Below are 15,427 nucleotides of genomic sequence, written 5' to 3'. Positions count from 1 at the left end.
GAAATGAAATAAAGCCTTAGATTAGGCCATGATTTTAAAGGTTTTATATATGTATGTAACAGCCTAAATATAGGCTAAAGCTTTTTAGATGAAAATGTTGAAATGAAGTTGTTGTGGTGTGAGAGAATGTAATAAATACAAGTTATATCATGATGATTATGCTATGTTAAGAAAGCTTACAATCTATTGGTTTATAAGTATAAAAAACTGTTTTAATTTAAACTTAATTTAAAAAAAAATTTTAATTAGGGAATTTATGTTTATAAAATAGTTTAAACACAACTAAATTTAATTTCATTGTAGGGAAATTTTTATATTGCTTTAATTTTACGATATGTGGTTAAAATTTAGCAAAAGCTTTTCCAAACATTGAAATATTGAAATAAAATCATAAAAAATTCAAAGATTTTACGGAAAAGCTCGAAAGCTTTTAAAAAAATAATACTTAAATGTAAGAAATTAAAAGATTTTACAAAACTTTTAATAACTTAAAAGCTTTCAGAGTTGTAACAACTAAAAAAGCTTTTAAGTTATTACATAGAGTTCTAAGAAACTCTATTATACTAAATGATATTAATGGAAAAGTTTTTAATAAAATTTAAAAAGAAAACTGAAAATATCTCACACAACTATTAATAACTTAAAAGCTTTTAATGTTAAAACAATCGCTAAAGCTTTTAAGTTATCTCATAGAGCTATATAAACCATTATAATATTAAAGATTTATAAATATTTTATTAAGCTATCAATGCGAGTACATAAGCTTTCAAATAAAATGTTTAAGAAGAAAAGCTTTAAATTTAAAGAAATAAAAATAAAGTCAAACCTTTAAAAAATTTTAATTAAAGTTTTAAAGTGATAAGATAGATCTTTAAAAATATGTTTTAAAGCTTTTACAACTAAAATAAAAAAAGTAAAAGCTTAATAAAGCTTTTTAAACTTAAAAAATTTAGAAAAAGCTTAAATATATTTAACGTTTTTTATCAATATGAAACAAAATATGGACTAGGTAAGAATTAAGCACAAAGCTTAAGAAGAAAGAACTTTTTATAATCATTAAAAGAGAAAAAGCTTTTTTTTAAAGCTTTACAGAATAACTTGATAACATTAAAACAAACGACCAGAGAACAAAATTCAGTAACTTTCAAACCAAAAAAAAAAAAATGTTTAACTCAAAATAATAAAACCAAAACCATTTATAACAAAATATCTTTTAATTGCAAATTTATTGTTTGTTTGTATGTTTTGTTTTTAATAATATATTTTTTACTAAATATAACTTAAAACTTAAATAATATTGCTTTGTCTTTTTATTTCGAATAAAGTTCTTTTTTTTTGTTTTTAAAATAATACAAATACATATTTATACTTAAAAATATAATAAACAATATCAATCAATTTCTTTAGATTCTTTTTTTGTTTTTTTTTTTTGATAATTTTGGGAGAGAGACCAATGTTGTGTTTGCTTCTTTTTACTGCAAACAAACTTTCAATATCCTTAAATTTTTGTTATTGTTGTTGCCAGCTGCTTTTTACAAAATTTCACCCATTGGACTTGACTTAATCAGACTAAAGGTTTTGCTGTTATTCACACAAGTAGTTTTTTTGTTTGTACCTAGAGCTTTTGCCGTTTGTTTTAGATTCTACTGGTTACAGGCTTATAGTGGAACCACATAATCGGGATTCATGTAGGAGAAACCAACAAATTCGGATTGATCTAAATTCATCATGAATACTTTGTCAGTGGGTGTTAGATCGGTTTTTTCCGAAGTGAATTGTTTATCGAAATTGGAGACATCTTTGCGGTGTTTCTGGAAAGAAAACAAAATAAAGGCTAATTAATAAATATAATATAAGACAGATCTCTATAGAAACGTGTGTTATACAGATATTTTTCTATAGTTCTGTTCTATTCTAGTTCTGTTCTAGTTCTGTTCTAGTTCTGTTCTAGTTCTGTTCTAGTTCTGTTCTAGTTCTGTTCTAGTTCTGTTCTAGTTCTGTTCTAGTTCTGTTCTAGTTCTGTTCTAGTTCTGTTCTAGTTCTGTTCTAGTTCTGTTCTAGTTCTGTTCTAGTTCTGTTCTAGTTCTGTTCTAGTTCTGTTCTAGTTCTGTTCTAGTTCTGTTCTAGTTCTGTTCTAGTTCTGTTCTAGTTCTGTTCTAGTTCTGTTCTAGTTCTGTTCTAGTTCTGTTCTAGTTCTGTTCTAGTTCTGTTCTAGTTCTGTTCTAGTTCTGTTCTAGTTCTGTTCTAGTTCTGTTCTAGTTCTGTTCTAGTTCTGTTCTAGTTCTGTTCTAGTTCTGTTCTAGTTCTGTTCTAGTTCTGTTCTAGTTCTGTTCTAGTTCTGTTCTAGTTCTGTTCTAGTTCTGTTCTAGTTCTGTTCTAGTTCTGTTCTAGTTCTGTTCTAGTTCTGTTCTAGTTCTGTTCTAGTTCTGTTCTAGTTCTGTTCTAGTTCTGTTCTAGTTCTGTTCTAGTTCTGTTCTAGTTCTGTTCTAGTTCTGTTCTAGTTCTGTTCTAGTTCTGTTCTAGTTCTGTTCTAGTTCTGTTCTAGTTCTGTTCTAGTTCTGTTCTAGTTATGTTCTAGTTCTGTTCTAGTTCTGTTCTAGTTCTGTTCTAGTTCTGTTCTAGTTCTGTTCTAGTTCTGTTCTAGTTCTGTTCTAGTTCTGTTCTAGTTCTGTTCTAGTTCTGTTCTAGTTCTGTTCTAGTTCTGTTCTAGTTCTGTTCTAGTTCTGTTCTAGTTCTGTTCTAGTTCTGTTCTAGTTCTGTTCTAGTTATGTTCTAGTTCTGTTCTAGTTCTGTTCTAGTTCTGTTCTAGTTCTGTTCTAGTTCTGTTCTAGTTCTGTTCTAGTTCTGTTCTAGTTCTGTTCTAGTTCTGTTCTAGTTCTGTTCTAGTTATGTTCTAGTTCTGTTCTAGTTCTGTTCTAGTTCTGTTCTAGTTCTGTTCTAGTTCTGTTCTAGTTCTGTTCTAGTTCTGTTCTAGTTCTGTTCTAGTTCTGTTCTAGTTCTGTTCTAGTTCTGTTCTAGTTCTGTTCTAGTTCTGTTCTAGTTCTGTTCTAGTTCTGTTCTAGTTCTGTTCTAGTTCTGTTCTAGTTCTGTTCTAGTTCTGTTCTAGTTCTGTTCTAGCTCTGTTCTAGTTCTGTTCTAGTTCTGTTCTAGTTCTGTTCTAGTTCTGTTCTAGTTCTGTTCTAGTTCTGTTCTAGTTCTGTTCTAGTTCTGTTCTAGTTCTGTTCTAGTTCTGTTCTAGTTCTGTTCTAGTTCTGTTCTAGTTCTGTTCTAGTTCTGTTCTAGTTCTGTTCTAGTTCTGTTCTAGTTCTGTTCTAGTTCTGTTCTAGTTCTGTTCTAGTTCTGTTCTAGTTCTGTTCTAGTTCTGTTCTAGTTCTGTTCTAGTTCTGTTCTAGTTCTGTTCTAGTTCTGTTCTAGTTCTGTTCTAGTTCTGTTCTAGTTCTGTTCTAGTTCTGTTCTAGTTCTGTTCTAGTTCTGTTCTAGTTCTGTTCTAGTTCTGTTCTAGTTCTGTTCTAGTTCTGTTCTAGTTCTGTTCTAGTTCTGTTCTAGTTCTGTTCTAGTTCTGTTCTAGTTCTGTTCTAGTTCTGTTCTAGTTCTGTTCTAGTTCTGTTCTAGTTCTGTTCTAGTTCTAGTTCTAGTTCTGTTCTGTTCTCAAACAGACATTTTTCAATAGAAATGTGTCTTATACAGACACTATTGAAAAGTCTCTTTTCTGGATACTTGCAAACTTACAATTTTTGGTTTAAACGGTGGCTGAACTTCTCGATTTTCTATCTTCTCCCAGTCTATGCGTCTAAAGAAGGGATGCAAACGCACATCTTCCTCACCAGATGAACCACAGCCCAAACGTTTGTTCGGTTGTTTAGTTAAAAACTATAAAAAACATACAAAATTTACAAAAAATTCCTGAATTTAAAAAAACAAATAAAAAATAAACTTACGCCTTTACAAGCTTCTTTGGCCTCTTTACTTAAACTCTTGGGATAGGAAACATTATGATCAGTAATGGCGGCAAACATCCTCACCATCGAAGGGTGGCTGGCCCACCAACATTTCATACAGTAAAACACCATAAGCCCACCAATCTACTGATTTGCCATAAGGTTGATATAAAATAATCTAAATTTTAAGAAGAAAAAAAAAATCATGAAAAACTCAATTTTTAAATAGGAAAAAAAGGAATTTTACCTCTGGTGCTATATAGTCCGGTGTGCCACAAAATGTTTTTGTTGTCTTATCACCTAAAATATTCTCTTTACACATGCCAAAATCGGCAATCTTCACATGACCATCCGAATCCAATAAAACATTGTCCAATTTCAAATCTCTGTACAAAATGCCCTTGGTGTGCAAGAAAAACAAACCAGCTGCTATTTCGGCAGCATAAAATCTAAAAATTTAAATAGGATTTATTTTGTAAATCTCGTTTTAGGAATATTTCTTAAAACCAAACTTACACAGCCACCGGCTCTTTGAATTTGCCAAACTGTTGTATTTGAAACATTAGATCACCGCCATTAACATATTCCATAACGAAAAATAAACGATCCAAGGTTTGGAAGCAGGAATGTAATTGTACCAAAAACGGAGGCTTTTCACCCAATGCCAGCACCCGCTTTTCAATCATGGTACATTCGACATCATCGTCCTGGATGATGACATCTTTTTTTAGAATTTTAATGGCATACAATTCCTCGGTGCCTTTGCGTTCAGCCAGCAACACCTTATTTTAAATGAATTTAATATTATTAGTTCTAAAAGCTTTTTGTAAAAAATAGTTTTATTACCTTGCCAAATGAGCCTTTGCCTAAAACTTTTATAAAATTAAAATCAGAAGCTCTTATCATATCAGTTTTGGTGGCATTTTGATTTGTTTCCGATCGCATAACCATGGGTTTTCTTTGGGAAGATTTCTTTAAAAAAAAAAAAACATATTAATAAAGCTTTTTGTTTAATTTCACTGAGATTGTATGAAACTTACTCTCATTTGCGATTTAAGTTTGAGTAAATCTTGTGTAGCATCAGCACATGGCACATTGTAGTATTCACCCTCCTCTTGGGTCAGCAATTTGAACCAGCCATTGGCGGGATTCTACAAAAAATATAAGATTTTAGTAATATTGATTTTAGATATTGGTAACAAGTTCATAGATAAATACCTTGATTATTTCCGATATGCCAAATGATAAAGCACCCATGAAATCATTGCGTGAAGTACGATCCCAGTCCCATACTTCTATTAAAACACGACGATCTTTGTCCTCAGCTTTAAGTTCACTAAAAAAAAGTTACAGAAAGCTTAATATAGTAAACTTACAACTTTTAATATGAACAACTTAAAGCTTTGGTCCTAATAATTTATTGAAAAATAAAAGCTTTAAGGTTATATCCATATATTATAAACAATATTTTTAAATATCTAAAAGCTTTGAAGATTTTTTGATTTTTTTTTAGCTTTAGTTATAAGATTCATTAAAAGCTATCACTTTGTCAATTTTATATATAAGTAATTCGAAAGATTTCCTAAAATATTACATAAATGGAAAAATCTACCAAAAAGCATTATAATTAAACTTTTTACAGTTTTTAAATTCTGCAGTAGAAGCTTCTTTAACACATTGACTGCCAAGGCACTTTCAGCAAATAAGATGCTGGGGGCCACAGCATTTTCTTTGCGTAATCTCTTTGAAAACGTCAATATTGAGATTTAGGCTACTGTCAGTAATATTTACTGCTTAGAAACAGATTTTTTTTTATAAATAAGAGGGTCTTACGAAATGGCGAAAAAGAATTTTTTATGGGATACTGAGTTAGAAAAAATACTCAGTACAAGTTCAGAAAGTGATGAAGAATGTGAAGATTACAGTTTTGATGAGGAACTTCCAGACAACATCGAAAAAATTCTTAATATCCAGCACTATTGTCTGATATGGCTAGAGAGAATAAAAGTCGTGTCGGACATATGTGTCCGACGTGGCGTAAACCGCATAGTGCAGTGTCACACATATGTGTCCGACGTGGCAGTCAATGTGTTAAATTTTTAAGCAAATGATGATGAAAAGTTTAAAGTAAAAGCTTTACAAAATTGTCATACAATGAATTAAAGTATTTAAGTAAAACTCTTTATAACATAAAAAGTTTCAATATAAAAACATTATGGGACAGATTTTGAAGTAAAATCTTTATATCATGTATGTTTAAATGTCTTATAGAAGATTTTTAAGGAAAAGCTTTATAAGGGTTTTAATATAGACGTTTTTTTTAAGTTTTAAGTAAAAGCTTTTTGAAGTTTTTACAAGAGAGTTATGTAAAGCTTTATGGAACAGCTTTTTATGTAAACGCCTTATTGCAAAATGTATTTAAAATATTTAAGCAAAAGCTTTTGAAAAGTTTTTAATAAAGAGCTATTCAAAGGTTTTACGTAAAAGCTTTAAGAGCTATTCAAAGGTTTTACGTAAAAGCTTTATAGAACAGCTTTTCATGTAAAAGTTTTACTGCTAAATGTATTTAGAATATTTAAGCAGAATCTTTTTAAAGATTTTAAGCAAAAGCTTTTAAAAGTTTTTAAGACAAAGCTTTATAGAACAGCTTTTTATGTAAAAGCTTTTTTAAAATTTTGCTGCTAAACATATTTAAAATATTTAAGCAAAAGCTTTTAAAAGTTTTTTTTTAAAAAAATGCTTTATAAAGTTTTAAGAAAAAAAAATTAAAAATAAAAATTTTATATGTGAAAGCTTTTAAGCTTTCTAAGGCAGATTTTAAAAAAAAAGCTTTATAGAAGTTTTATTGTAAAATGTATTTAAAATATTTAAGCAAAAGTTTTTAAGAAAGAGCTATTTGAAGTATTTTACGTAAAAGCTTTATAGAACAGCTTTTTATGTAAAAGCTTTATTAATGTTTTGAATTTCTAATTGTATTTTGAATATTTAAGCAAAAGCTTTTAAAAATGCAACTGAAAGATTTTAAGTAAAAGCTTTTAAATATTTTAAGCAAACATTTTTAAAAAACTTTAAGTAAAAGCTTCGTAATGTTTTTAAGTAGAAGCTTTTTAAAATTTAGCAATTTAAAGCTTTTAAGATATATTTTAAACATAAGCTTTTAAGCTACTTCTTTTTAAAAAGTTTTTTAGAAGACTTTAAACAGAAGCTTTCTAAAGATTTGAAGTGAAAGCTTTATAAATTTCTTAAATAAAAGCTTTATAAAGCATTTAAGTAGAAACTTATGTAACTTTTAGCAAAGGCTTTGTAGAAAATATTTTTAAGGAAAAGCTTTATAAAGGTTTTAATATAAATAGTTTTAAGTAAAAACTCTTTTTTATAAAAGAGCTAAAGCTGATTTTAAAGTAAAAACTTTCTAGAAGCTTATTTGAAATATTTAAATAAATATGTTTTTAGGCAAAAGTTTTTTTCAATTTCTAATTTAAGGCTTTGTAAAGTTTTTAAGTAAAAGCTTTTTCAAAGTTGTTGTCTAAAACTTTTAAGAAACACATTAAACAGAAGCTTTATAAAAGTATTTAAGCTAATTATTTTTAAAAAGCTTAATTATTTTAAAAAGAAATATTTTAAACGGAAGATTTTGAAGATTTTAAACAAAAGCTTTTTAAATTTTTTAAGTGAAAGCTTTTGAAATATTTATAAAGTTTTTAAATTAAAGCTTTATAAGACATTTAAGCATAAACGTAAAACATTTTTTAAACAAAAGCTTACTTTACTTAAATCTTTATAAAATTTTAATATAAAAACTTTATCAAAATTTCAAATAAAAAGTTTAACAACTTCTAACTAAAACCTTTAAAGCTTTTATTTAAAAATAATTGTTACGAAATGTAAAAAGGCTTGTAGAAATGTTCAAATAAAAGGTTTAACAACTTTTAACTAAAAGCTAACAATATTTTTAACAAACGCTTCTTAAGGTTTTATGGTAAATGCTTTATGAAAGCTTTTCTTTAAAAAAGAATTATTACGAAATTTTAAATAAAAACTTGTTTATGTCTAATATCAAAACAAAATTTCTAAATGGTTTAAAAAGCTTTCAAGAAAAACTATAATTTTAGAACTTTGAAAGCTTTTTACAAAAATTTTAAAAATCTAACAATTTTAAGAAAACCTCCTTTATTATACCCTTCACCTTCGTGAGAAGGGTATATATAACTTTGTCATTCCGTTTGTAATTTCTACATTTTTCATTTCCGTCCCTATAAAGTATATATATTCTGGATCCTTATAGATAGCGTCTGTTGAAATCAATTTTCTGAAGACTCCAGATATTTTCGGGATCCAAATCTTTAATAATTCTGTCAGACATGCTTTCGAAAAGTTTGCTATTTAAAATCAGCAAAATCGGTCCACAAATGGCTGAGATATGAGGAAAAAACCAAGACAACCTCGATTTTTGACTTATTTTTGACCTACATATATCTGGATTACTAAGACATTAATATAGACAATATGGATATCTAATGATAGATATTTCAAAGACATTTGCAACGACGTATATAACACCATAGTAAGTTGGACCTACAATGGGTCAAAATCGGAAAGAAAAATTTTAACCCGAATTTTTTTTTCACAAAAAAAAAATTAAAAAAACAGAAAAAAAATTTTAAATTTAAAAAAAAAATAAAAACCAAAAAAAAAATTTTTCCAAAAAATTAAAAAAAACAACTTGAAAAAAATTAAATTTTGTTTACCTAGAAATATTTAAAATTTTTAAGTATAATTTGGTGAAGGGTATATAAGATTCGGCACAGCCGAATATAGCACTCTTACTTGTTTTATTTAAATTTCTAAAACATTTATAAGCTTTCTTAAAACTATTTTTGTAATTCAATAGAAAATGTGTCTATAAAACATTTGAATAAATTGAAGTTCCATTATAGTGAAAAGTGAAAAAAAGCTTTATAAATTTGTTGGAACGATTAAAATTTTAAAAATGGTGTTTTATTTTTCTAAAAAGTAAAAAAAATCTTGAAACATTTTTTGATACATTAATTTTCAAAAAAACTGAAGCTTTGTAAACTTTTTTTGTAATAGCGTATCTTTTCTATGTATCTACTTTGTGACTGAATCATTGCTAATAAAAGCTTTCATATTATAAACAGATTTTTACAAGAAATATTTCAGTTTATCTACTTTCATAAATAAAGCTTTTTAAACAAATACTTGAACATCTTTCTAAAAGCTTACATATTTAATTTAAATTCAAAGCTCGACCTTAAGCTTTGACTCAATTGTTTTAAATCGGCAAAATTCAATTGCATTTTTAAATATCTACTTTTAAATACATATTTTACTTACTATATGATTGTTTCATTCCATATTGGATTCAATGATGCCTTAATGGTGCGTGTCTTCTTTTTGCCTTTTTCATGCTCATCGGGTATTAATTTAACTTTAACATATGGATCACTTAAGCCATTTGGATCCATTGGAATGAGATTACGACCTTCTTTGACTGTTAATACAGAATAAGAAATAAGAAAAAAAACACAAAATAATAAAGGAAATTTTAAACTTATTTATTGTAAAATGCTGGTGTTAAATAAAAAAATATAATCTCTGTTGAGATTTAGATTATTGCAAAAGTTGTTGTTGTTTTTTTGCCAAAGCTTTTGCAACAATAGCATTTCTGTGTTTAACAATAAAACTTTCAATTTGTGTTTTTGTTTTAGTCTCTGGAGTGGGATTTGTATGGTTTTGTAGAGAGTTTGTGGAGAAGTAATGTAATGTTTTTTAAGGGAAATAAAATCTGTATAAATTAAAGAAAATATATGATTGAAATTTAGAATTTGTTTAATATTGGCAAGAAAGTTTAGCATACTTTTGGGTTATAAATAGACTCCCTGATGTAGGCCTTAAATTTGAAAATTATATTAGCCAAAAAGTATGCTTTGTTTTAGAAATTTATCTATGAAATTAAATAGCTTCACTAAACTATTGCTATAACTAAAACTATGACCATCCCTACTAAAAACATTACTTTTCATTTATCCAGCATAAGTGATTACATCTCCTCACAGGGACTTCATTAGATTTAATGAGTGTTAACTTCCTAAGCTTCACAGCTTAGATAACTTTCATTTCATTTTTTTTAATGTCTTATTAAATTAACCATTTGTGCTAAAAATTTTCAGTTGAGTTCAGTTCAGTTCTACTTACTCTGTACGGTTAGAGTATTTTCCTTAACAACTAATTCCAATAGAATGCGTCCACGTCGTTCAGTGTGATCACATCCGCATAAGCTGGGCACGTTCTCTTTGCAACGTGCATGTACGTTCATGTCACATGCTATTTAGTTAAACATTTTGTTTTTCGTTGTTGTGGTGTTTCAATGCAGAAAATGTTTAAAAATTAAAAAAAAAACAAAAACAAAAATAAATATAAAAGAAAAATATGCATTTAGTTTAATTTGATATTGTTTGTTGTGGAGGAATTTTAATTGTTAGAGAGAGGTTTTAGCTTTTATACACAGTTTAGTTGGTTGGTTTGGTGGATTGAAAGTAGTAAGTAGTTAAAGTAGGTTTTTGGTATTAAAAGAAAGTGTATTTTATCTGTGGGATGGACATTACAGGACTTAAACACACACATACATATATACACAACACAAACACACTCACTCAGAAGCTGATAACATACATACATAGAAACTTTCTTAGATTTTCATTCATTCTTCCATATCCTTTCTAAAACATTTTTTACTTACCTTCCATTCAATTAGAAATTTAACATAAAATTCATTAAACTTACCTTTAATTTAATATTAAGATCTTTTGGAATTTTTTTATAAAATTCAGTTCAGCTTTTTTTTCTATCTAATTAGCCATTTTTTCCATTTTGTTTAATTTTAATAATTACGTTTTTGTATTGTACGCCAAAGACTATGCAGCAGTTTTATTTGTTTATTAAAGTTTTTGCACTGATTTTTATTTTGCATGCTGACCTTAATAAAGTTTATATATTTTGTTTAATAATAATAAAGCGAAAACTGCTTAATTAAAAATACAGTTGGCCATACAAATATTTGTTTTAGTTTTTATTACTTTTTTGATTTTATAATGACCCCTAAAGTAGGCAATATTAAGGGAATTTTAAATTAATGTGTAGAAAGAGAACTAGAACAGAACTAGAACAGAACTAGAACAGAACTAGAACAGAACTAGAACAGAACTAGAACAGAACTAGAACAGAACTAGAACAGAACTAGAACAGAACTAGAACAGAACTAGAACAGAACTAGAACAGAACTAGAACAGAACTAGAACAGAACTAGAACAGAACTAGAACAGAACTAGAACAGAACTAGAACAGAACTAGAACAGAACTAGAACAGAACTAGAACAGAACTAGAACAGAACTAGAACAGAACTAGAACAGAACTAGAACAGAACTAGAACAGAACTAGAACAGAACTAGAACAGAACTAGAACAGAACTAGAACAGAACTAGAACAGAACTAGAACAGAACTAGAACAGAACTAGAACAGAACTAGAACAGAACTAGAACAGAACTAGAACAGAACTAGAACAGAACTAGAACAGAACTAGAACAGAACTAGAACAGAACTAGAACAGAACTAGAACAGAACTAGAACAGAACTAGAACAGAACTAGAACAGAACTAGAACAGAACTAGAACAGAACTAGAACAGAACTAGAACAGAACTAGAACAGAACTAGAACAGAACTAGAACAGAACTAGAACAGAACTAGAACAGAACTGGAACAGAACTAGAACAGAACTAGAACAGAACTAGAACAGAACTAGAACAGAACTAGAACAGAACTAGAACAGAACTAGAACAGAACTAGAACAGAACTAGAACAGAACTAGAACAGAACTAGAACAGAACTAGAACAGAACTAGAACAGAACTAGAACAGAACTAGAACAGAACTAGAACAGAACTAGAACAGAACTAGAACAGAACTAGAACAGAACTAGAACAGAACTAGAACAGAACTAGAACAGAACTAGAACAGAACTAGAACAGAACTAGAACAGAACTAGAACAGAACTAGAACAGAACTAGAACAGAACTAGAACAGAACTAGAACAGAACTAGAACAGAACTAGAACAGAACTAGAACAGAACTAGAACAGAACTAGAACAGAACTAGAACAGAACTAGAACAGAACTAGAACAGAACTAGAACAGAACTAGAACAGAACTAGAACAGAACTAGAACAGAACTAGAACAGAACTAGAACAGAACTAGAACAGAACTAGAACAGAACTAGAACAGAACTAGAACAGAACTAGAACAGAACTAGAACAGAACTAGAACAGAACTAGAACAGAACTAGAACAGAACTAGAACAGAACTAGAACAGAACTAGAACAGAACTAGAACAGAACCTAGAACAGAACCTAGAACAGAACCTAGAACAGAACCTAGAACAGAACCTAGAACAGAACCTAGAACAGAACCTAGAACAGAACCTAGAACAGAACCTAGAACAGAACCTAGAACAGAACCTAGAACAGAACCTAGAACAGAACCTAGAACAGAACCTAGAACAGAACCTAGAACAGAACCTAGAACAGAACCTAGAACAGAACCTAGAACAGAACCTAGAACAGAACCTAGAACAGAACCTAGAACAGAACCTAGAACAGAACCTAGAACAGAACCTAGAACAGAACCTAGAACAGAACCTAGAACAGAACCTAGAACAGAACCTAGAACAGAACCTAGAACAGAACCTAGAACAGAACCTAGAACAGAACCTAGAACAGAACCTAGAACAGAACCTAGAACAGAACCTAGAACAGAACCTAGAACAGAACCTAGAACAGAACCTAGAACAGAACCTAGAACAGAACCTAGAACAGAACCTAGAACAGAACCTAGAACAGAACCTAGAACAGAACCTAGAACAGAACCTAGAACAGAACCTAGAACAGAACCTAGAACAGAACCTAGAACAGAACCTAGAACAGGACCTACAACAGAACCTTGAACAGAACCTAGAACAGAGTCTAGAACAGAAACAGAAACTAGAACAGAACCTAGAACAGAACCTACAACAGAACGTAGAACATGTTTAAGTCTGAAATAAAAATTAAAATTTTACATTTGGTTTTCATTTATTTTTTATAATAATGCATTTTCTCTTCGTTTATGCATTTTGTTTAATTTACTTTAGTTTCAGTAAAGGTTTTTATTAAAAGTTTTAGAACTACAAACTTAACCTTATTCTAAGAAAAATAGCTACACCAGCATTTTTATTAAACAAAAACTTTTAAGCTTATAATAACCTCCTGGAATTACGAAATCCCTGTTAGTGCGTCTCATAAATAAAATTACATGCTGCTAAAAACCTGGCCAGAATTTTCTTTAGCTCAATGATTACTATAGGTACAGCCTTTGCCTACTTTACGCCTTGACCCCTATAACTACCTATATTTTCTATTTTCATTTAAAAAAAAATATTTATTTAAACAAACTACTCCCACAGTGTTGTAGCAACACATGGTCAAGTTATTGATGGACGATGGACAAGGATTTTTTTTTTCGTATTTTATTGATTTTGTTAAGGATTATTTGGTACTTTATTAAGATAAATTAAATTGAGAAATTTGTAACAAAAGATTGACTGTATGAATGAATGAAGGACAAGTAATTTTTGTAAAAGAAATAAGAACAATTTTCCACATGATTTGGTATCAAGGAAACAGAACAGAAAGAAGCCTATGAAGAGGGAATGGGACAAAAGAGCAATTGTTTGGCGGAAGTTTTAGTGAAATGATGTTGAAGTTAATATTTTTCTTTTTTTGATATTTTTTGTTGGACAAATATTTCAGTTGTATGTCATTTGTGGTTTAACACATTTTTCCAGATGAATGCAGAAAGGAATGAGTGAAGGAAAGAAATTGAGTTTCAGGCAAAACTGTCACAAAACAAAATAGGAAATGGAGAGTTGAAATATGTATAAAAAAACAGGTTTTATATATAAATTTAAGTTAAGGATTGCATACATTTGGGAGGTTTAAAGAAAAATTACTTTTAGGGGCAAAAATTTAAAGTGAGTTTTAAAATAAATGAAGGCTATTTCAAGTTATATAGCTAAAGCCAAACTTTAGCAGATAAATAGCAACTTCTAACAAAATCTATTGCCTACAATTAGGCATTTTTAATGTGATGAATTTCAACCTTATTTAACACATTTTTCTATTAGATAATCCATAGAATTTTCCATCAATTAATATAAATAAATAATATTTTTATTGTGTTGTCTGTCTGTCTGTCTGTTCATAAATTTTGTATTGATTTGTGTATAAACAAAATGGAAATAATGTAAACACACGTCCGTTTTAATTACAACATTTATTGATTATAAATTTAAACATGAAATTGTGTATGAAACTATATGTACATACATCCATGTTTATAATATAAAAACATTTTTGTCACATACATGATTAAGCAATAATTTTTCAAAAGAGCGAATAATGAATAAAATAATTATAAACACACGTAGCTGAAAATATAGTACGTTCAATATAAATTTATATAAAATAGAAACTGACATTAACATACGACAGGTAGTGGCAGAAAGGAGGATGTATTGTAGAGAAAAAAACTAGAGTTTATAGATTTTTCAGCACCCAAAAGTAGGCAATACAAAATTCGAGCATTTAGTTTACAGATTTTCTAAAGCCTAAAAGTAGGCAATAAAATGTATTGTAGAAAAATACTAGAGTTTAAAGATTTTTCAGCACCCAAAAGTAGGCAATACAAAATTCGCACATTTAGTTTACAGATTTTCTAAAGCCTAAAAGTAGGCAACAGAATGTATTGTAGAGAAAAAAACAAGAGTTTAAAGATTTTTCAGCACCCAAAAGTAGGCAATACAAAATTCGCTCATTTAGTTTACAGATTTTCTAAAGCCTAAAAGTAGGCAACAAAATTTGGTTATAATTATATTCATATTTAAAACGGTTAGCAAAAGGAAACCAAAAAAAAATTAATTTTCATTTAATTTTGTATTTAACTCAAATTTTGGCTAACCCTTTATAAAACTGTGTGTATATGTGCAGCTATGTATAGCTGCCTGTGATTATATCAATGAGCGTAATTATATTTCATGGTCTCACATACTATCTCAAGCAATTACTTTCACTTCTGCCATAGCAGCCGTAATTAAAATTGATTAAAATTCAATTTTCAATAAAATTTTCGTAATTTATTACATTGACATTATAACTACTTATGATCATATAATCTGTACATGCTGCTCATAACGAAAAAGCCGATATAAACGTATGTATTGCAAAAGGAAACCCAAATAAAAACACACATTTGCTGTTTATAGTATGCTAATAATTGCAGCCTTAAAGTATGCAATGGTTTTTTGCTAGTTGCAACAATATTGCTTATATTACCTTGACAGAAAAGTATGCTTTAATTTCCGTTATTTAAATTGGAAAT

At 28.9% G+C, this 15,427-nt stretch overlaps 1 protein-coding gene across 1 annotated transcript in view; it reads right to left on the bottom strand.

The window, feature by feature from the left end:
- Nucleotides 1-1,221: 1,221 nt before the first annotated feature.
- Pkc53E (Protein C kinase 53E) overlaps nt 1,222-15,427 on the bottom strand; it is a 172,823-nt gene continuing 158,617 nt past the window's right edge. Inside the window, 11 exon segments of the mRNA XM_065512370.1 lie at nt 1,222-1,811; nt 3,730-3,870; nt 3,939-4,014; nt 4,016-4,116; nt 4,186-4,387; nt 4,455-4,720; nt 4,785-4,910; nt 4,979-5,089; nt 5,157-5,274; nt 9,294-9,450; nt 10,155-10,283. Of these exon segments, the coding sequence (XP_065368442.1) occupies nt 1,659-1,811; nt 3,730-3,870; nt 3,939-4,014; nt 4,016-4,116; nt 4,186-4,387; nt 4,455-4,720; nt 4,785-4,910; nt 4,979-5,089; nt 5,157-5,274; nt 9,294-9,450; nt 10,155-10,283 (1,580 nt within the window). The 3' untranslated portion in view covers nt 1,222-1,658.

This window comes from Calliphora vicina, chromosome 5 (genome assembly GCF_958450345.1).
Source record: "Calliphora vicina chromosome 5, idCalVici1.1, whole genome shotgun sequence".
In the NCBI taxonomy this organism is placed as follows: Eukaryota; Metazoa; Arthropoda; class Insecta; order Diptera; family Calliphoridae; genus Calliphora; species Calliphora vicina.
Note: the sequence above shows the minus strand (reverse complement) of the source record. Positions and strands in the feature narration are given on the sequence as shown.